At 38.6% G+C, this 18,901-nt stretch overlaps 2 protein-coding genes across 5 annotated transcripts; one reads left to right on the top strand and one right to left on the bottom strand.

The window, feature by feature from the left end:
• The first annotated feature begins 857 nt into the window (after positions 1-857).
• Positions 858-11,247, top strand: LOC115589828 (high affinity immunoglobulin epsilon receptor subunit alpha-like). 4 transcript variants are annotated; one of them, XM_030431001.1, is made up of 10 exons: positions 858-894; positions 1,003-1,082; positions 1,912-2,245; positions 6,666-6,868; positions 7,113-7,175; positions 7,371-7,637; positions 8,542-8,802; positions 9,043-9,156; positions 10,560-10,632; positions 10,970-11,247. In XM_030431001.1, the coding sequence occupies exons 4-10, from the start codon at positions 6,838-6,840 to the stop codon at positions 10,986-10,988; spliced, it is 828 nt and encodes a 275-aa protein (XP_030286861.1). In that variant the 5' UTR covers positions 858-894; positions 1,003-1,082; positions 1,912-2,245; positions 6,666-6,837; the 3' UTR covers positions 10,989-11,247. The 4 variants fall into 4 exon arrangements, with proteins under 4 accessions (XP_030286861.1, XP_030286859.1, XP_030286860.1 ...); XM_030430999.1 differs by lacking the exons at positions 858-894; positions 1,003-1,082 and adding an exon at positions 1,749-1,835; XM_030431000.1 differs by lacking the exons at positions 858-894; positions 1,003-1,082 and having other exon boundaries at positions 1,858-2,245.
• An 846-nt stretch (positions 11,248-12,093) lies between these two features.
• Positions 12,094-17,407, bottom strand: LOC115589804 (butyrophilin subfamily 3 member A2-like). The gene is made up of 6 exons (XM_030430965.1): positions 17,375-17,407; positions 14,120-14,234; positions 13,485-13,826; positions 12,983-13,270; positions 12,758-12,877; positions 12,094-12,619 (listed from the first exon to the last, which is right to left on the bottom strand). Exons 2-6 carry the CDS (start codon positions 14,223-14,225, stop codon positions 12,189-12,191), a joined length of 1,287 nt encoding a protein of 428 aa, XP_030286825.1. The 5' UTR covers positions 14,226-14,234; positions 17,375-17,407; the 3' UTR covers positions 12,094-12,188.
• Positions 17,408-18,901: the final 1,494 nt, after the last annotated feature.

The raw sequence follows: 18,901 nt of genomic DNA, 5'->3' as shown, positions 1-18,901 counted from the left end.
GTTATAATGGCCACTGAACACCATGTTTATATGTACCATGGGTATTGCCCAACAGGTACATAAAATGAAGCAGGTGAGCTTCTCCTGTGTTTTTGTAGTAACACAAGGTATTTTAAAGTAAACTAATAAGAAAAATACTGGTGGGGGGACCAAGTTACTCACCAGAAGTAATAAAATACTACTTCTGGACATAATCTGAACTAATAAAATGTCCAGAGTGCCACATTAACTTGCAAATTAATCTGGAGGGCTCTCTATACCAGCTGTGTGCTAGTGCCAGCAAGTGGTATTTGAGCCTCGATATACTCCGCTGGTAACTCAGTTCACATCGACAGTAAATGTAAATAACGTTGATCTTGTGGAGAGAACCATCTGGCAGGGCATTGATGCTGAACTTGCCTTTCAAAAGACCCTTTTCTTTATCTATTTCTGCTCAAGGAGGTTTGTTTCTACTGCCATCCACAATGTTCTGCTGCACTTCCTGATTTCCCAAACTACAGAGCGAACAGAGTGAAAAAAATGAGCAGCTTTAAGAGGAATTTGCGCTAACGTTTGACAACGCTAGTTAAATCTGACTGATGTTCACTGAATAAAACTGATACTTTCATTTGTTTAGGTTGAATTCCCTTTTTTTCTTTTGTCACATGGCTGTGCATATGCTCTGGTTAGATTTAGGCACTAAACCACTTGGTTAGGTTTAGGAAAACATCATGGTTTTGCTCAAAACACCTATTTCGTTTGTCAAGATACAGATAGAGATTGTCCACCTTTATGATTGCCACTGCCAGTTGGTTTTAAAAATTATGGTGTCTAAATTGCTTTCTCTTTTTTTCTGCTCCCACTGACCGTCTCACTTGACTACAAGGAAACTTTGAGTGCTGACAGGAAAGGAAGGTCAGGAAGGATTTTTTATTTTTACCTGTGCACAAACTTGATCATTTCTGATCCATCGGAGACATGTCATTGATTTTCTTTCATTTCACTTCATATTGAGATCTCCAGGATGCCCTCTGGAAACTCTTTCAGGGACTTCACAGTTGTGCAAGCCTTTATCTTCCTTCTTCTAAGGCAGTTCTCTACAGGTAATGTAACTTTGTGACACAATATCCTTCATTTTTCTATACAAATTTAAATATAGAGACCACAGCTGTAAGAACTCGCGATATGAAATAGGTTTTCTTGTGTTTTATGTCTGTAATTGGGGTTAACAGGACTTTTAATAAGGGAATACTCATGGAAAATCTCCACAAAAAAGTGTGTTATTAGGATCTCTGTTATTTCTTTATAAATAATACTAAACATCATAAAATAAATGGTGAAAACAGATCCAGTCCTGACTTAAATACATTGGTTTTCATCTTTAAGTATTCAACTGAAAATGTTTCTTTCTCTGCTACATATTTACAAGTGCAGTGCCCACTCAAATTGTACCCGTTCTGAACTACGATTCCTGCTCGCACCTTTCTCAAGAAGTCAAATCCAAACTACTACTTTACACTTGGCACTGACTGCACATACGGAAAATATAAAAGTGTTGATTTTTGAAGATGAGTCTTCTTGTAGATGGCTTAAAAGGCATTTTGCTGCTGCCCCACGTACACAATATCACATAAAAAAAGAGGGGGTAGGCACAATACAGGACCAAAGGCTGCATTGTAAAACTTGGTAAAACATTAAACAGGCAAAAGTTCAAGGCAACAGAGCTTGTATAGTATATGCAGGGCAGCTCCTGCGGGAATGGGGAACAGGTGCGTTGGTAGGTTAGGTGGTCATGTGATGTTGGTAAGTGGTGGGAATAAACAGAGGGCAACTACAGGGTAGGCCGTGAATAACAGGTATCTGAAATGACAGGACAGGTTAATGACTAAGCTCTCTCAGCTACTGGTGGATAATTTAATGTTTCTATCACAGGTCAGTCTGCGGTAGTTAAAGGTCCTCAGCCAATAGTGGCAGCAGTAGGTGATGACACCTTCCTGCCATGCCACCTGGAACCTGCTGTGGATGCTACCTCCATGACTCTGGAGTGGTCGAGACCCGACCTAAATCCTGCATTGGTCCATGTGTGGCGTGAAGGCAAGGATGTGCCGATGGGTCAAAACCGGTCTTACATAGGAAGAACATCAGTGTCCATCGACAAGCTGAGACCTGTCACTGAAACTCTCCAGAGTGAAACTCTCTGATGACGGCATATACAGATGCTATATTCAAGAGCTGAACAAAGAATCATTCTTATCTCTCAATGTTGGTAAGTAGAAATATTGCAACGTGTGCATTCAAGTACTGTACATGTGCATTCTTTTAAGTTTGAGTTTAAAAAGGTAGTGTGTTGTGAAGCAGAGTCCTCTGCTGGTGGAGGTTAGAAGCTACAAGAACGGTAATTACAAATATCACACATGAATTTTTTCTCTCTTTAAACTCATTCAGTTAGACTACCAAACCTCTGCATAATGAGCAGCTCCATGCTCTTCAAACATGTCAGACAGTCTGATCGGGCTATTATGTCATCTGTACTTACAAACACTACAATTAAAATGATACCGGTGCTGAAACAATTAGTGAGGTATATATTAGACTCATGACATTTCCCTATATGTTTCACTTGAACAAAAGGACGATATATGATAAAGAAATCCATTTGTCCGACCAGAATGTTGACTAGTCCTAGCAAGATATACCATTAATAGTAAAGCCCTGCATGTTTCACTAACAACCTAAGCTAGCAAACTGACGTTAGCTAAGACATTTTCCAAGCCAACATTAGCCCTGAAGCCAGACTCATTCAGACATCATTTTGTTACTGCAAACTGCAAACCTTGCCAGGGGAAGAACTGCTGTCCACACAGGCTAAGACCACAAATTTTCCATCATAAGTTGACGTGGCCGACTGCTCAGTTTCACTGGCTTAATGTTTGCAGATATGCTTAGCTCACTCACTGAGGCACGAATAGTAGGAACGCCTTCTTTATGTTGTTTGTATTACATCCACCGGTCATCTCTCAGTCTGCCTTTACTGTCAGTTTGGAAAGCGTCAGTCAACAGGAATGTATATAGTTATATTTTTGATGGATAGACTAGATGCACAATTGTTTGAAGGTCCAACAGTCCACTCACATTTTAGTCTCTTCTCGTCAACGAAAACATACTTTTTGTCATGGTTTTATTATCGAAGATCTATTTTTAGCTCATCATATTTATTATGACAAAAGGTCGTTGACAAAAGTTTTTCCTCATCGACTTTATGCTCACTCTGTAAATACAGCATTGTTTTGTGTTTTATCATTACAGATGACAACCCGCCCATGTACTCTTGCTTATAAGATCATTCTTCTGGTTATCGCCATCATTATTGTTCTTGCAATAGCCTGTCTGACCAACGGTCGTGTAGACCTTTGCTGTTGTGTAGAGTTGATAGCTGAATGTATTTCAGACTGAACATTTAATCAGCATCCTTTCTTCTGTCTTTCACTGGAGTGACGAAAGCAAGCTTATGATATTATCAGAATATTTGTCCTTACAAAGAATTCTGAAAATGTGACATGAACTGAATTAGTTGTTAAAATGTTTGTTTTTACATATTTCAATAAATTCATCACAGTGAATTCACTGAGCAATTGTATTGTTTTATATGTAATTCTGCACACATTTGTACTCTAAAGCTTATATGATGTGCATTAGATTTCACGTCACTCCACCCAAACTTTGGATTAAAATGTTCTTAAAAAAAAGGTTAATTTAATTTAGTATAGAATTAATGTATACCCTGTAACAGACTGATCCAGTGAAGGAGTGATCACTCTTAACCAGTTTTCTAGTCTATGAATCTTTATTGATTTTAAAGTTTGCTCATACCTGTGATTTAATTCTATTTCTTCAGCTCATGTAAAGCCTTTCGTATTGCATCTGGGTCAGAGTGTCGCTCAAGTTGCCTTTCCTGCTTGCATAGTAATAGCAGGCGGTCTAATGGCTCATTTATGCTCAATGTTAGATACAGATACGACAAAAGAGTATTAGGGCCAGGGGTGAGAAAAAAAAATTAAGAGGAGGACTTTTTGTTTTTCATCATGCACCTTGAGAAAGAAGTCGAAATGTGGAGGATCAAGTCGACACATCTGGTGCTTCAGATCCAGCTATATCCATGGTTCTGCAGAAACCTACATGGCTAACATTTATTCTGGCCATGTGATTATGACATTTGAGTAGCGCCAAAAAGAATATCAACCATTTGAATAACATTAATATATTTATGCTTGTTAAACACAATCAGTTATTGCAAATTGACTATATTATTTCCATTTTTTTCACCTGAATCTGTTTGGTACCTGAAAACACCAAAAGAAGTGAAGTCTGATTGTAGAGTCTGATTGTGGAGTCTGATTTGAGAGTCTGATTGTAGAGTCTGATTGTGGAGTCTGCAGTGTTGGTCACGTTACTTTTAAATAGTTAGTTAAGTAATAATAATTAGTTATAGTTACTAGTTACTTCTCCCAAAAAGTAACTGAGCTAGTAACAGAATTACTCCAATATAAAAGTAATTAGTTACCAGGAAAAGTAACTCTTGCGTTACTTTCTTTTCTTCCCCTTTTGAGCTCGGCATTGATTTTAATGTACTCTGCATCTATGTATTTAGAACATGTCTCTCTGCATGGCGGACCGGCACCTGCTCTCCCTGGTATTTAGCCAATGAAGGAGTCTGAGTCAGCTGTTGATAACAGGAGCATGTTCTCAACAACATACCTGCTATCACTGCATTCAGTTCAGTCTGTGTCACAAGTTTTAGTGAAGCTGGAGCAGAAACATCCAGCTTTAGCTGCTCGGACGGCCGTGTTCTTCTGTGTTAGCGGAGCTCACGGTAGCCACACCTGCTATCATCATCAACAGTGTCAACAACGGGTTTTTGGCCACTAGTGTTGTAGAAGCGCGTGCAGTTGAGAGATGCTTCATTAGAGTTGCTTAAAACGGACGTGAACAAAGGAGGTTAAAGTAGTGTCTGTGCTTCCACTTTGAAAGCTCACCTCTGCTAGTTTGTGTGTGCGAGGCGTGTGGTTTGTGTGTAAACCGAACACAGTCTCTGATTGGCTTACAAACTCTCACTCTACCTTAGAGCGCCAATCATCACCTCTGCGGTTGTCCCGCCCCTCCGTCCTGCCTCACCGGAGAAAAATAAAGCAGCCCTGCTGAGAGCCAAGTCGGATGACAAAAGCTTCAATGAGAAACTTCAATTTGTAACGTGCCACATTTTATAGTCGGTAATGGTAACGGTGTTGTAACGATGGGAAAAGTAATTTATAAGATTACTCCGTTGCTGAAAAAATATTATATATATAATTATTATAATTATACTTAAACGCCGTTACTCCCAACAATGGGAGTCTGATTGTAGAGTCTGACTGTGGAGTCTGATTGTAGAGTCTGACTGTGGAGTCTGATTGTGGAGTCTGATTGTAGAGTCTGATTGTGGAGTCTGATTGTAGAGTCTGATTGTGGAGTCTGATTGTGGAGTCTGATTGTAGAGTCTGACTGTGGAGTCTGACTGTAGAGTCTGATTGTGGAGTCTGACTGTGGAGTCTGATTGTAGAGTCTGATTGTGGAGTCTGATTGTGGAGTCTGATTGTGGAGTCTGATTGTAGAGTCTGACTGTGGAGTCTGATTGTAGAGTCTGATTGTGGAGTCCGATTGTGGAGTCCGATTGTGGAGTCCGATTGTAGAGTCTGACTGTGGAGTCTGATTGTAGAGTCTGATTGTGGAGTCTGATTGTAGAGTCTGATTGTGGAGTCTGATTGTAGAGTCTGACTGTGGAGTCTGATTGTAGAGTCTGATTGTGGAGTCTGATTGTGGAGTCTGATTGTAGAGTCTGACTGTGGAGTCTGATTGTAGAGTCTGATTGTGGAGTCTGATTGTAGAGTCTGATTGTGGAGTCTGATTGTAGAGTCTGACTGTGGAGTCTGATTGTGGAGTCTGATTGTAGAGTCCGATTGTAGAGTCCGATTGTAGAGTCCGATTGTAGAGTCCGATTGTAGAGTCCGATTAAGGGGTCTTCACCAAACAGTGTTCAGTAGTGTTATTTTATGAGATACATACTCTTGACACCAAGGGTTAGCTCCAGATGTCTTGTTAATGATTTTCCATGTTTATATTAGAAGATTCTAAGTAACTAAAAATCACAACAATTAAAACCTTAATATAAGATGGCTTTCAAATTGATTTCAAATAACCCTTTTGATAAAGCCAGCGATCATTAACACGATGCACTCACTGATCATGAGTCGCAGCTGTGCACGGTACAGCTTAATTCTTTGGGGGGCCCAAACATTAACATGCTTTACTTTTCCTGCCTCTGTGTGCAGCTAATGAAACAGCCATCAAGCCTGGGTAGGTGATATTACCCAGATCCAAGACTCAGCTGTCTGCCCAGGTTCAAATTAGCTCGGCTGAGCTCAATTGCCTAATATTGAAATTATCTTAAAGTATAAATGAGAAATGAAGTCTTCGTCATACACATGTAGGTTTCGCATGTATGTATTAGTTTGCTCAGTCATTTAGAGTGTATCAGGAAAGTGTTTGTTGGTGCAGCTTCACGTTTCATGATCTTACCGCTGTAGACTCGTGCGTATTTCAAGACTGACCACCACGCTTTTATCTTCAGCTACACTTGTTGTTTTTTGCAGGACTGAACCAGTGAGATAATTTCGTCTGCGATATCAGCTGTGCCTCTTGTAGATATTTCTAAACATGCGGCTCAACACCAGAAATAATGCAGACAGGAAGAGGAGGGTCCGACCTGCATTTAGTCTTAGTTGTGTGTCAGTCTGACGCTGTGACAGTCAGCAGCAGAACATCATGGACGTTCCAGCTCTCTGCATCAGGCTTTGTGAGTACTTCTGTCAGTCAATAGTTGTTAACATCTGCACACACTTCATTTGTTATTAGTTTTATTTGGCTCCTCATTAGCTTCCACTAATTGGCCACTAGTCTACTTGCGACACACACACACACACACACAGAAATAACAGCAAAAACATAAAGTTGACTCTCTTGATTTGTAATTCAACCACGTGTTTTAGTTTTTCACCGGAGAATGTTAACACATAACGCTCTCTTCATGTGTTGCTCAGTGACGGATGTGTCGGTCCTGCTCGTTGTACAGCTGTACCACAGCTGCTTTGCTCTGAGAGCTGGTAAGTTGGACTTTATTAATTAGCTGCCAGTCTAAAAATTGCGAACAGTTGGTGTGATATTCCTGATAAGTGTCTTAGCTCCTGGTATGTGCGTTTGTTTTATACTATAATGTGTTGTGATACTTTTAACACATTGTGATTCGTCTTTTGAACATATCTTCACGTGATTGTTGTGTTTCTGTGTTTTTGTCTCAGATGCAGCTTTTCCCAGTGTTTCTCCAAACAGACTGCAACATTTTGAATATGAGACTTTCACTGTAAATTGTGAAGAGTTCACTGGTTTGACTGAATGGAGAGTGATGAGAAATCTCCAAACTCCAATAACTCCAGCAGTTTCTGACACCTGGAACTCATCAGCCCCGTCCTGCAGCATTAATCCTTCCTTTAAACAACATAGTGGAGAGTACTGGTGTGAAGATGCAGAGGGAAGAACGAGTCGTGCTGTCAACATCACTGTCACTGGTATGTTTAGCTTATACCAAATTGAGGGAGTCTGATTTATTTGAGGCAGAGACACAGTTAGCGTAATTTAGCATTTTGGAAAAGAGTTTCAGCTAAACAATCGAACATTTTGATGTATGGAAGACATACTTAATTTAACTACATTTAGTTCTTCCCAGCAAATTTTCTTAGGCTGCCATGTGGAGGATATGACCATGAAATTACTGACATGAGGTCCATTAAAGGGATATTCCGGTGTTAATTTAATCCATGGTCTCACACACTGTGAATCTGTGTTAGACTCCCTCTCGAGAGATCAAGTTAGCAGACCGCTAATTTACGGAGTTTTATCAACCGCACAACAACAATACATTGCAGAAAATGGATCCAAATATAAACCGCCACCAAAATGCCACAAATAATGCTCAGAACAGCACCAACAGTACAAATAGGGTCTCAGCACACATGAGTCAGGGATGAACAATTCCCAGGCTGTTTTTCCCTTAAAGGCTGGTATATGGAGAATGATACACATTAGTAACTCAAATATCATTTTCAATCTTAATCCTATGAATTTCCTGTTGACTACCTAAAATAGCCACTTCTGAGTTACAATACTGAGTAAATATAGTCATTAACAGGCTACTGGTATTCGAGAAAGGTCTCCAACATTTTTCCGCCATGATGGACAAATAGAAAAGATATGAATTCATTTTACATGCAATTTAAATAGCACCACTGATTGACTGAATTCCTGTTGACTACCTAAAACTGAGACATTACACAGGAATGGAACGTTTTATTCCTAATCCGGCGATGTTCTTAAACTCTCTTATTAAGGCTTTTAATTGGAATAGTACCTGGATGATGTTTCATATATAGAAATAACGTTTAACACAAAATATCTTCTCATCACCTTGTTCAGATGGTTCTGTGATCCTGGACGTACCAGCCAGTCCTGTGGTGCAGGGACATGATGTGGTTCTTCACTGTTTGAAGGACAAATCTGAGTCAGAACGCAGTGCAGATTTCTACAAAGACGGTTCCCATTTTCGTGCCTGGTATAAAAATGCAGCAATGATGATCCAAAATGTTTCTACGTCTGATGAAGGACTCTACATGTGCAAAATCCCTGGAGCTGGAGAATCACCAGAGAGCCGGCTGACTGTTCTCCAAAGGACTGAAGGTGATTTGTTTTGTTGCAGCCACACTGCAGCCATGCTGTTAATATTTTTAAAGTTAAGGTTTTGAAAATTAAAAGTTTCAACGTAGCCGTATGTTACGCTACTGTATGTATTTTACATTTCACTTTGGCAAAATGTATTCTGGCGACTAGGTTGTTAATTTCTTTTCATGTGTGAGCATGTGTGATGTTTTCCAGGTTCGAGATGATAAAAACATGTTTAATGTCTCATTTCCTACGCAGACACTCATCCTCCCGTCAGTCAGCCCGTTAATTTCCTCTCTCTGCTGTGGACTGTTGTACTCGTGGCTCCGTTGTTGTTGGTGATGGGATTTCTTCTCAGTTGGAAAGACACAGGTAATGTCACCTTGACTTCTAGATATTACATTTACATTGTACTGATTTGTTTTCTCAAAGAACCTCGACAAAGGCCAGAGCTCACCAAAGTCAGTAGGATGAATACTGACTTTGGTTATCCTCCGACTTTTACCAATGTGTTATGTTTATATCTAACTATAGAGAATAAAATCGACATTTCAAGATCAGTCAGCTCATATGATTGCATCAACAAAATGCGTTGTGTGGATAAACTGGTGAATCTGTACTTCACAATCAGCTTCAGTAACGAAGACATAATTTTATCTTTTAGCTCATAAACACAGTGTATCATCAGTATGAGGACTGTGCATAGCTGTCAGTCGCCCCCTTAACTGAAGTTGATGGACCGGAAGAATTTACTTTAACTGAGTCAACTCATCTAGTTCCACTCATTTATACTGTCCTGTCATTTTTCCTTTGTCCTTTTATTTTCTCTTAAAGGTTTTATTATTCATTCATTCATTCATTCATTCATTCATTTATTTTTTTATTTTTTTATTTTTATATTTTTATATTTTTAATGCTGCTTTTACGGATTTAGTGCTTAAAAGTTATATTCTGCTCTTAGTAATTTATATTAACATTCATTTATGTTGTCTTAGGAGGTTTTTTATTTCTTTAAATACTTATTTTATTTATTGTTTCTTAGTTTCCAGCTCCAGTGTTCTACTCATGGGGGCCATCAACACCGGGAGCTCTGTCTAGCCTGCCTACGGGGGTACCGTCCTGGGGGTTGTCTGGGCCCCGTCAGTTGGGGAGTCCTGCCCCAGAGCTTTATGGAGGTGGTACTAGCCCCTATCTGTCTGGGTCGGGCCGGTCTCTGGCGGCGTCCCCTGTGGACGTGGGCTTGGACGGCTCTCGGTGGGGATGGCTCCCATACGATGGTGTTTCCGCACTTGATCTATCAGTGCTCGGCCGAATTCCATTGTATCTTGCGGGGGGTGGGGGTGGGGTGTATGTATCAGTGTATTACGCTCAAGAGTGTGTGTGCTTGTGTATGTGTGTGTGTGTGTGTTCTTGTTACATGAATGAGGGTGCGGAGTGGGGATGTTAAGGGGGTTTGTTTCATTTTCTTTTCTTTTAATGTAAAGCACTTTGGGTTGCATTTTTACATGTATGAAAGGTGCTATATAAATAAAGTTGATTTGATTTGATTTTATTTGATTTATTCACATTGACTTTTTGCATAATGGAAAAAACCTCTGTCCGTAATACTCTACTGTCGATTTGACCAAAGAGTCCGAAGTTATCTACAGATGTTATGGTTTGACACTTCAGCAGCGTTTAGTTTTCTCTCCCACATTTCATCTTTTGTACCTCTTAACCTGAGCAAACATCATTTAATACTATGTGGGGAATTATTCCGACTTTTCACCAAACAGAGCCAGACGTATCCAGAGATGGAGCCAAGCCACATGTACCAGACAAGAGAGTCTATTCTTCAGTCTACTATCGGTAAGACTGAGGCTGTTTCCTCTGATATTACAGTTTATGTATCTGCACTGAGTTACGACCACAATGTTCATACTTACCACGCAGATGATGAAAAAGCTCTCCACTAGAAAAAAAGCTTTGCAATGACTATAATGGAGTTGGTGAAATGTACGTTGGAGGTTTAAACCAAAGTGAAAATTAACAGCTGTTTATTACAATAACAATACAATTGTTTTTCGCATTCCAGTTTTACGGAATGCCAGAAGGTAGACTGACCTGATGATTTAAACTCTGAAGCTCTTTTCATTTTCCCTTTGAGATAAAATCTCTTAGTTTGTGTCTTTCCTGTGTGTTACAGGCCTCTGACACCTGACTGAAGTACAGAGGAGATCATCTGTGTAAAGTTATCTCCCTTTCTAACTTTTAGTTGATGATTTTATGGTAGCTCAGTATTTTTTATTTTTTAATCTATATATGATTAAATCTGTAACGATTTGAAAATATAGTAATATGCTTGATTTTCTTACCATTTTATATATACATTTTTTTATCATAAAGTGACTTGTGATGTAAATTACGCAAACTTTTTATCTCATGTTGTTCAATAAAATCAGTGAACACACAGCTGAATGTACGTAAGAACTGTCCGTTACATTGTTACCGTTTTTCTCAGGGTAAAGAGATTCAGAGTGATGAAGCACACTCGTATCATCTTCGGTTCAGCCTTCATCCTCATTTTTAAGTACCAGTGGTTTATTGAAGCATGACAGTTAAACCACATCATTCTTTCTGTTCATACGTCTGAAGATGCTGTTTATGAGAACGAAGCTGCTGCAGCTCTTCAATACACTCAGTGTGGTCAGCAACCAACATGATGTGGTTGCAGCAGTTTGAACTGAAGCAGACACACCGAGCTCAGAGACGCATTTATATTAAGTTTCCAACCGTCACAGCTCGCTGATTCTCCCCTTGGTGTCCGCTCACAAGAGCATCGATAACAGCAAGAACTCACACCACATTCATTTCAGTTTTAAAACCACACACACAGCAGTTCACTGTACCATGGGTCCTCATTCTGTTTGCATTGTGCATCTGCACGAGTACACGAGGAACGGTAAATACAGTCCTGATGGTTTCACATTATACCACAGATACACTGTTCTGAACTGTTAGTTAACTTACTTATAACACTAGATGGTCACTAACCTTCACACAAATGCTCAAATTGACATCTCAATATCAACAAAGCACAAAAAAGCTATACCAGTCAAACATAAAGACAGAAATTCAATGAAACAACTCACAACATGAAATCATAACAATACGCACATAATGCATAACTATATTTATAAAAAACAACAGAAGAACATGCTATTAAACAAATAAAAACTAATAAGATAAAATAAGATATTGGTTTTGCAAGTTTTTTGAGAAATTAAAAAAACAAACACACACACACACGCACACACACACCCATATATATACATGTATATAAAGATATATTTTCTCTTATCTCTTTGTGTTTGTACTATATCTTTCAATGTGCATGTTTAGTGTTTAACACTCTTCAGTCCACATTACTCTTCATTTATATGGTTCTCTGTTTCCTTCTTTTTTGTCATTTTAAAAATCACATCCTCTGTCATCAATAATAACTTCTCTGTGTTCAGGACCATAGTGTCAACTTCCTTCACTCTGTCACTCAGGTTCCACTTGTTGTTAGATATCATTTCTTTATGCTTTGGTGCACTAGTCAATCCTTTATCTGTCATTTCTTTCTCCACTGACTGAAGCTGACGTTCATTGTCTTCCACCAGTTTCTCTACTTTCGTCCGTAGCTGTTTCAGTTGATCTCTCTGGTTCTTCAGTTCCTCCTTCTGTTTCACCAGGGTGTCAACCATGCCTTTGTGTTCTTCATTGATCCCTGCCAGTCTCTTCTCATCATCCTTCATTTTGTCCTTCTCTGCCATCAGTCGCTGTTCTTCTCTTTGTGAGATCATCTTGGTTTCTGTGAGGAAATAAAGACAGGAACAGTTTTATTCCAAGTGTGAATATATTGTTTGATGTTGTGCTGTTTGTTCCGCCTGTCCATCTTTTATCTTGGAAAAAAGGGCAGAAGGTAAAAAATAATGACTTTGTAACTTACTGGTTTTGCTCCGCCTCAATTTCCACACAACAAAGACAACTGCAAGAACACATGTGAAGCAAGCAACCAAGCTGATGGTGATACAGGCGGCAGAACCAGACGGGACCACGAAGAAATCATCTGAAATAAAGACAGAAAATGTTGAGCCACATTTCCAAAAAACACAACTCCACTGTTTGATGTGAAAGTGATGAACACATCATACATTTATAAATCATTTCCTACCTGGAACATGTATGTGTGCCTCTCTGGTCTGGTTGGTGCTGTTCTGTTGGACTCTACAGGTGAAGCTGTTGCTGTGTCTCTTCTCCACAGTCACTCTGCTGCTGACAGTATAGAGGTCATCAGGACCTCTGACTGTCTCTGTAGGTCCAGCAGAGAGGAGGTTTCCCTCACCGTCCAGCCACAACACCTCAGGTTCTGGATACCAGCCCGTGGACTCACACTGTAGAACCACTCCACTGGAGGTTCTGTCAATCCCTGCTAAACTGATGGTCGGCGAAGCAGCAGTCGCTGAAGAGGGGAGGAAGATATGTAACAGTCACATAATGAATTTTGTGATAATCTTTTCCATCCCAACTGTCACATCATATAAACTTGGTACCTGTGGTTGTTGTATTGCTGGTTATGTTCATACCACCAGTATAACAACAACAACGACAACTAATAATAATAATAATAATAATAATAATAATAATAATGATAAAAACAATGTGTGCATGCTTACCAACAACAAGCTGAACAGTTGAGTCTTTATCCAAATCTGGAAAGTAACATCTGTATGTCCCCTTATCAGAGAGTTTGACTCTGGAGAGTTTCAGGGAAATGTCTCCCTGCTTCAGCTTGTCGATAGACACTGATGTTCGTCCTTTGTAGGACAGATGCTGATTGACATGAAGGTCTTCACGTTCATGCCACACATGGACAAATCTGGGATTCAGGTCAGGTCTCGCCCACTCAAACGTCATACCCACAGCATCCCCAGCCGGTCTCAGGTGGCATGGCAAAATAACATCCTCACCGATGGTTACCATCACTGGCTGCAGTGGACCAACTACCTGAAACTGACCTGGAAACAAACATCATACAGACATAATCAGGCCATTTCAAACTTTTCTATATCATCCCTTTAACACTGTCAGTTTACTGTAATAGCATTACCATTCAGACATGTAAGACCTGACAACATTTTTTAGTAACACATTACGCAAAATATCTCTAACAACAGAAAATGCTCCAGTTTAAATGTCTTTCTACGCTGAGCAATACAGTTGGACTACATTGATTTTGTGTGTTGTTGCAATGTAACATTTATCACTTGAATTAAATGGTTTTTAAACATTGTGTTTGTGTGTCAGTTACCTCCACAGCAGTGTGTCAGGAGAAGCAGCACAGCGGTGTAGAAAAAAATTGAAGAGCTAGAAGCAGTGAGCTTAGATTTCAACTGCCTCGTTTTCAGGAGAAGCATCGTGGAGGTCTGCAAAAAAAACAAAACAAAAAAAAACAAGTGAGTGCTCAAGTCAGGAGCATTATGCATTATGTTGCTGCATAACATAACACACAGGTAAAGATACACAGGAAAAATCTGGGAAATACACTCAAACAGGTGCTTAACATTCCCCAGGCATCCATTTTGTGAGGTCGATTGTCAATATTTGTGTAGGTGTCTCACCCCAAGATGGTGCCCTGAAGCCACTCACAATTACTGTCTAAAGACAAACCCACAATGCTCAGCAGTAAAACCAATGAAACATTAACTAGCTGCATATAAACTTGTACTGTGGCGGTTTATAATATCTCATAATAAAATTTCAGTTTATTACTGTTGTTTGAACAACTCTCAGAGTGTACGTTAGCATTAAGCATAATTATGCACAAAAACTCGTTTTTCTAAAACGATTAATTTTCATTATAATTGTGACCCAAACTGAGACTTTAATCTATTTGATTTTTTTAAAAGGGAAAAAAATAGAACTTACTGTACTTTTATGCATTTGTTGTACAGCTTCCAAGTTACATTGCAATCAAGAAAACTACTCACATTTCGACTGACAGCAGTTTTTACATTCAAATTGCAATAAATATAATTATCACTTATATAAAATTTGTACCTTTGAGATGAAAAAAATACAGTGAGTTTTTTATGACGGATCTGCCTATGCTACAGACAGTTGAATCCTTACAATGAAAATTTTGTGAGAACATCAATACTCTCAGGAATTAAATGATAAAAAATACATTTCTGAAAATGTCATACCTGTTGTTTGCGTAAATGTTCCCTTCGCTGCTGTAAAATAGACTACAGTCAACGTCCTCGATAAAAGAACTTTGATCCCGGCAATCTAAAAAGACAGGCGTGTCCACCTAACGACTAAAAGCCACGTTTCACCTCATCAGGCAGCAGAACTAAACATCATGAAATAGCAAGACCCCCAACTTAGTATCACTCCTGTCAGTGTTCCAAAGGAGGGATGATTGACTGAGTGAAAATAGAAAATAAAAGACTAAATGTAAAACAAAGAATAACAAAAAAAAAAAAAAAAAAAAAAATACTCTACACATTTTTCTTCATCTAATTACGGGATAAAAGAACAGTTGATTATTTTTTATTAAATGTGTGACTAAATGAAATATATGATGATATAATTTTTGGATGAAGGCATAGAACTGTGGCTACTAAGACCAAGGTCCTCATCCTGCTCCCCATGACGATTTGGTTAATTATTGACAAACCTATCACCTCCCATCTTTTGCTTCAGCTCAGCAATGTATAAATAAAACAGACATGCATCTTTCCCTCACCTTTAATAAAATCAGCTGCCAAATTTAGCCATACAAATGTTCATCATGTTTCAGATGACAGTATCAGATACCACAGATGCAGATGCTTTCAAATTGACAGGACTGATAAACAGTATTTACAACATAAAACATAAAATGCGCCCAGCATTACATTTTCTTTACAATGCATTTTTCTATTTCAAATGAGATGTACATGCTGTATATTTCAATAAGTAGATAGGGAGTGCAAGGAGACAATGTCAGCAAGTTCTGTTATATATATGAAATAGAATCAGATTTAGGAGTCTAATTGGAGCTAAATCCATCCTCTGTTCTCCTCCAGCCTTGAGGATCCTTGTGGTCCTTCCTTCTACTTTGTCAAAATACTAATCAAGATATTCTGCAGTAGTTGTTTCATATGCATTACCAGTTGTTCCAGGTTTGTCTTTCGCTCATCTAGTTTCCATCTGACATCCAATAGGTTTTCTTTCTCTTTTAATAATCCCTGGTTTTCATCTGTCTTTTCTATTTCACTCTTGGCTATTTTCTTCCTCCTCTCTTTCTTCTCTCCTTCCACCTCTTCAAGCTGTGATTTGAGTTGACCTTTGAAGTTCTCAAGTTCCACATTTTGTTCATTCAGCAAATGAACAATGTTATTTTTCTTCTGTAATTCTTCATCTTGTTTTGATGATTTCTTTTCCAAATCTGTTAAACCATGAGGACAATTTGAATATAAAAATAGAATTCAGCATAGAAAATTTTTTCCTATGCACAATGTATGTATATCAGGCATTTAATTTGACCCATTTTAATGTGTTTGCAGGTATTCCCGAATTTCAAACTCACTAAAATATTTCCTCCTATTATTTGGTGGAGTTGGACTTTCCTGAAACTTTCTTCTCCTGGTTTTCTAGTTTCACCGTTAAATCTCTCAGTTGTTCTTTTGTCCTCTGTAACTCTGCCTTCGTTTCATCCAACTCTTTTGTCTTATCTATTGTCAAGAAGATGATACCCATTTTATTTATGTAATTAAAGGTATTCCCACACTCACAAAAATCTTCACATCCATTCAACACATTTTTGGCCGAGTCAGGCTTAACTGCCATGTTCTTCTTTTGGTCTAGTGTCATCATCATGTCATGTTGGAGGATAAGATGAGGTATACCTTCCATGATCCCTAGTTTTTTGGATACGGCATCAAAGTAAAATGCAATATAAATTACAGTTTTGTTTTCTTTTTTTTATAACCATGAGTATTATCAGATTTATTTTGAAATTGAAGCTTTTACTGTGATACTCTAACAGGTTATAATGAGCTATTACTTACTTTCCAAAAGAAATGTAGGAAAAGCCCCAACAATATCATGGAAAATATCATCTGCAACTGCCATTGCAACGGATGGATGCCAAAAATATTCATTAGAATAATTCTCATTTTCACCAGCAGGTCAAGGTACCCTAATTTTATAAGTTAAACTAAAAATTGAGAAAATGGTTTAATCAAAACTGAATTGGCAATAGAGAGCTGAGGTCATGCCCTTTCCTCTCAGAAAAGGCCGTGAACAAGATGAACATCACAATAAATCTGCTCATATTGACAACTAAAGTTCTGTGAAAGGAGAACAACATTCTGACAGTGGCCATTTTCAGGAAGATGTATTAGATCACTTCAATATTGCAAAATGGGTTATCTAGTTAAAATCTCATCTTCATATCTAGAACAATTTAACAATTATTCATCTTATCTGGAACTGTTAACCAAACTGTGACTAAAACATTCCAAACATGTTCTTTGTGTCTAAAACCAAATAGGTTCAGCGCAAAACGAAAACTTACCAGAACCGCGTGAGTGTGCCACAGCTGTTTCCTTCATTCCTGCACGTCAATGAGGAGTGGACTTTAACCATTTACCACAATGATTAAATTGTGTTAGATAAGGTGTACTGTTTGGCTCACCTGTCTGGAGGGAACAGTTCCCTTTCACCCCCCCATGTGTTCAGTGATTTCACTTGGTGCTGTATCTGGTTTGATTGTAAAGACAAACAGACATCTGATCGGTCGGATTAGATATAGAACAACTTCATGATTGATTTTTCCAAGTTGTAGTGAAAGTGAGAGGACTTGGCAGTGTAGCCAAGAGAGGGAAACTACTGAGTTGCTAAATTATTGTTGAGAGGATTCAGCGAGAGAAACTCCGGCCGGCGTTGTCTCCAATTAACGTGGATATCCTGGTGAGTTAGCTTCACGAGTTAGCTGACTAGCATCAAAATGCCGATGTGAAACTGGTAAGTATTGTGTTACTTTTATTTCCAAGAGTCGTAAGACAAAAACCAGTCAGGATATTGAGTGTAGGTAATGAAGTGCTACATTCATAGCCGCTGCTGTAGCTCAGGTAAAGCTCATGAGGTTATTGTGAGTATTTGCATTGTTTAAAGCTGTTAAGTATGCACTGTAAAGTGTGAATGTGTATTATTTTGCAATTCAGAAGGTTGAGAGTTGTAAGGAAGACACTGAAGAAAGTTCATTTTAAAAAAAAAGTTATTGTATTTATACTGTGCTGTAAGTTATCATTTAATTTCAATGAGTAAGTGAAGAGGGACTTTTGAACTGAAAAATAACTGCTCTGCATACTTTCGTGCAGGCTGTTTTTTTTTTTGAGGGATGATTCAACTGCAATCCAGACCTTTGCTGCCTGTGGATGCTGCGGTTTCACCTGGATGCTGATGTATGCCGTTCCAAGGGGGCAGTAGAAAGCATGAGACCTTGAAATTGACTGAGAGGATTTCTAATTTTATTTGCACTTTTTTTTCCTGAGATCTATCCTGAGATTTATTTATTCATTTTTTTGGTCCCAACACTGACACTGACAATTAATACTGCCTTTTAAAGGAACACAGACCGATGCTGTGAGGCAGCTTAAAAAGGAACAATTTATTTGAAGGATATTTATTTATTTTTTTCTATTAAAGGACCCTAACTGGAAGAATTTCAAAATTTGAAAGGGCAAAGATTGGAAACTGAAAATACTGAGTTGCGCATTTAATTTCTGAATGTGGAAAATTCAATTGAGTTATTTGAGTAATTTTTTGACACTATACATACATGAAGGTTTCTTCTATCTTCCATGAACCTGTATTGTGTGTGTGTGTTGTGTGGGCTGGAGGTCTTATTGCTCTTTATAGGATCTGCTACTGCCAATCTTCTTAAGAATCTAGTAGATGAAAGAAACCTGTAGCCTGAAACCTGTACACTTTCAAAGCTATTCACAACATCGCCCCTCCTTATTTGTCTGATCTCCTTCGCATCTCCAATCCAGCACGCTCCCTCAGATCCTCCTCTTCCCTCCGCCTCACTATCCCCCCA

Source organism: Sparus aurata, chromosome 10 (assembly GCF_900880675.1).
Source record: "Sparus aurata chromosome 10, fSpaAur1.1, whole genome shotgun sequence".
In the NCBI taxonomy this organism is placed as follows: Eukaryota; Metazoa; Chordata; class Actinopteri; order Spariformes; family Sparidae; genus Sparus; species Sparus aurata.
This window is presented reverse-complemented; position numbering and strand designations above follow the sequence as displayed.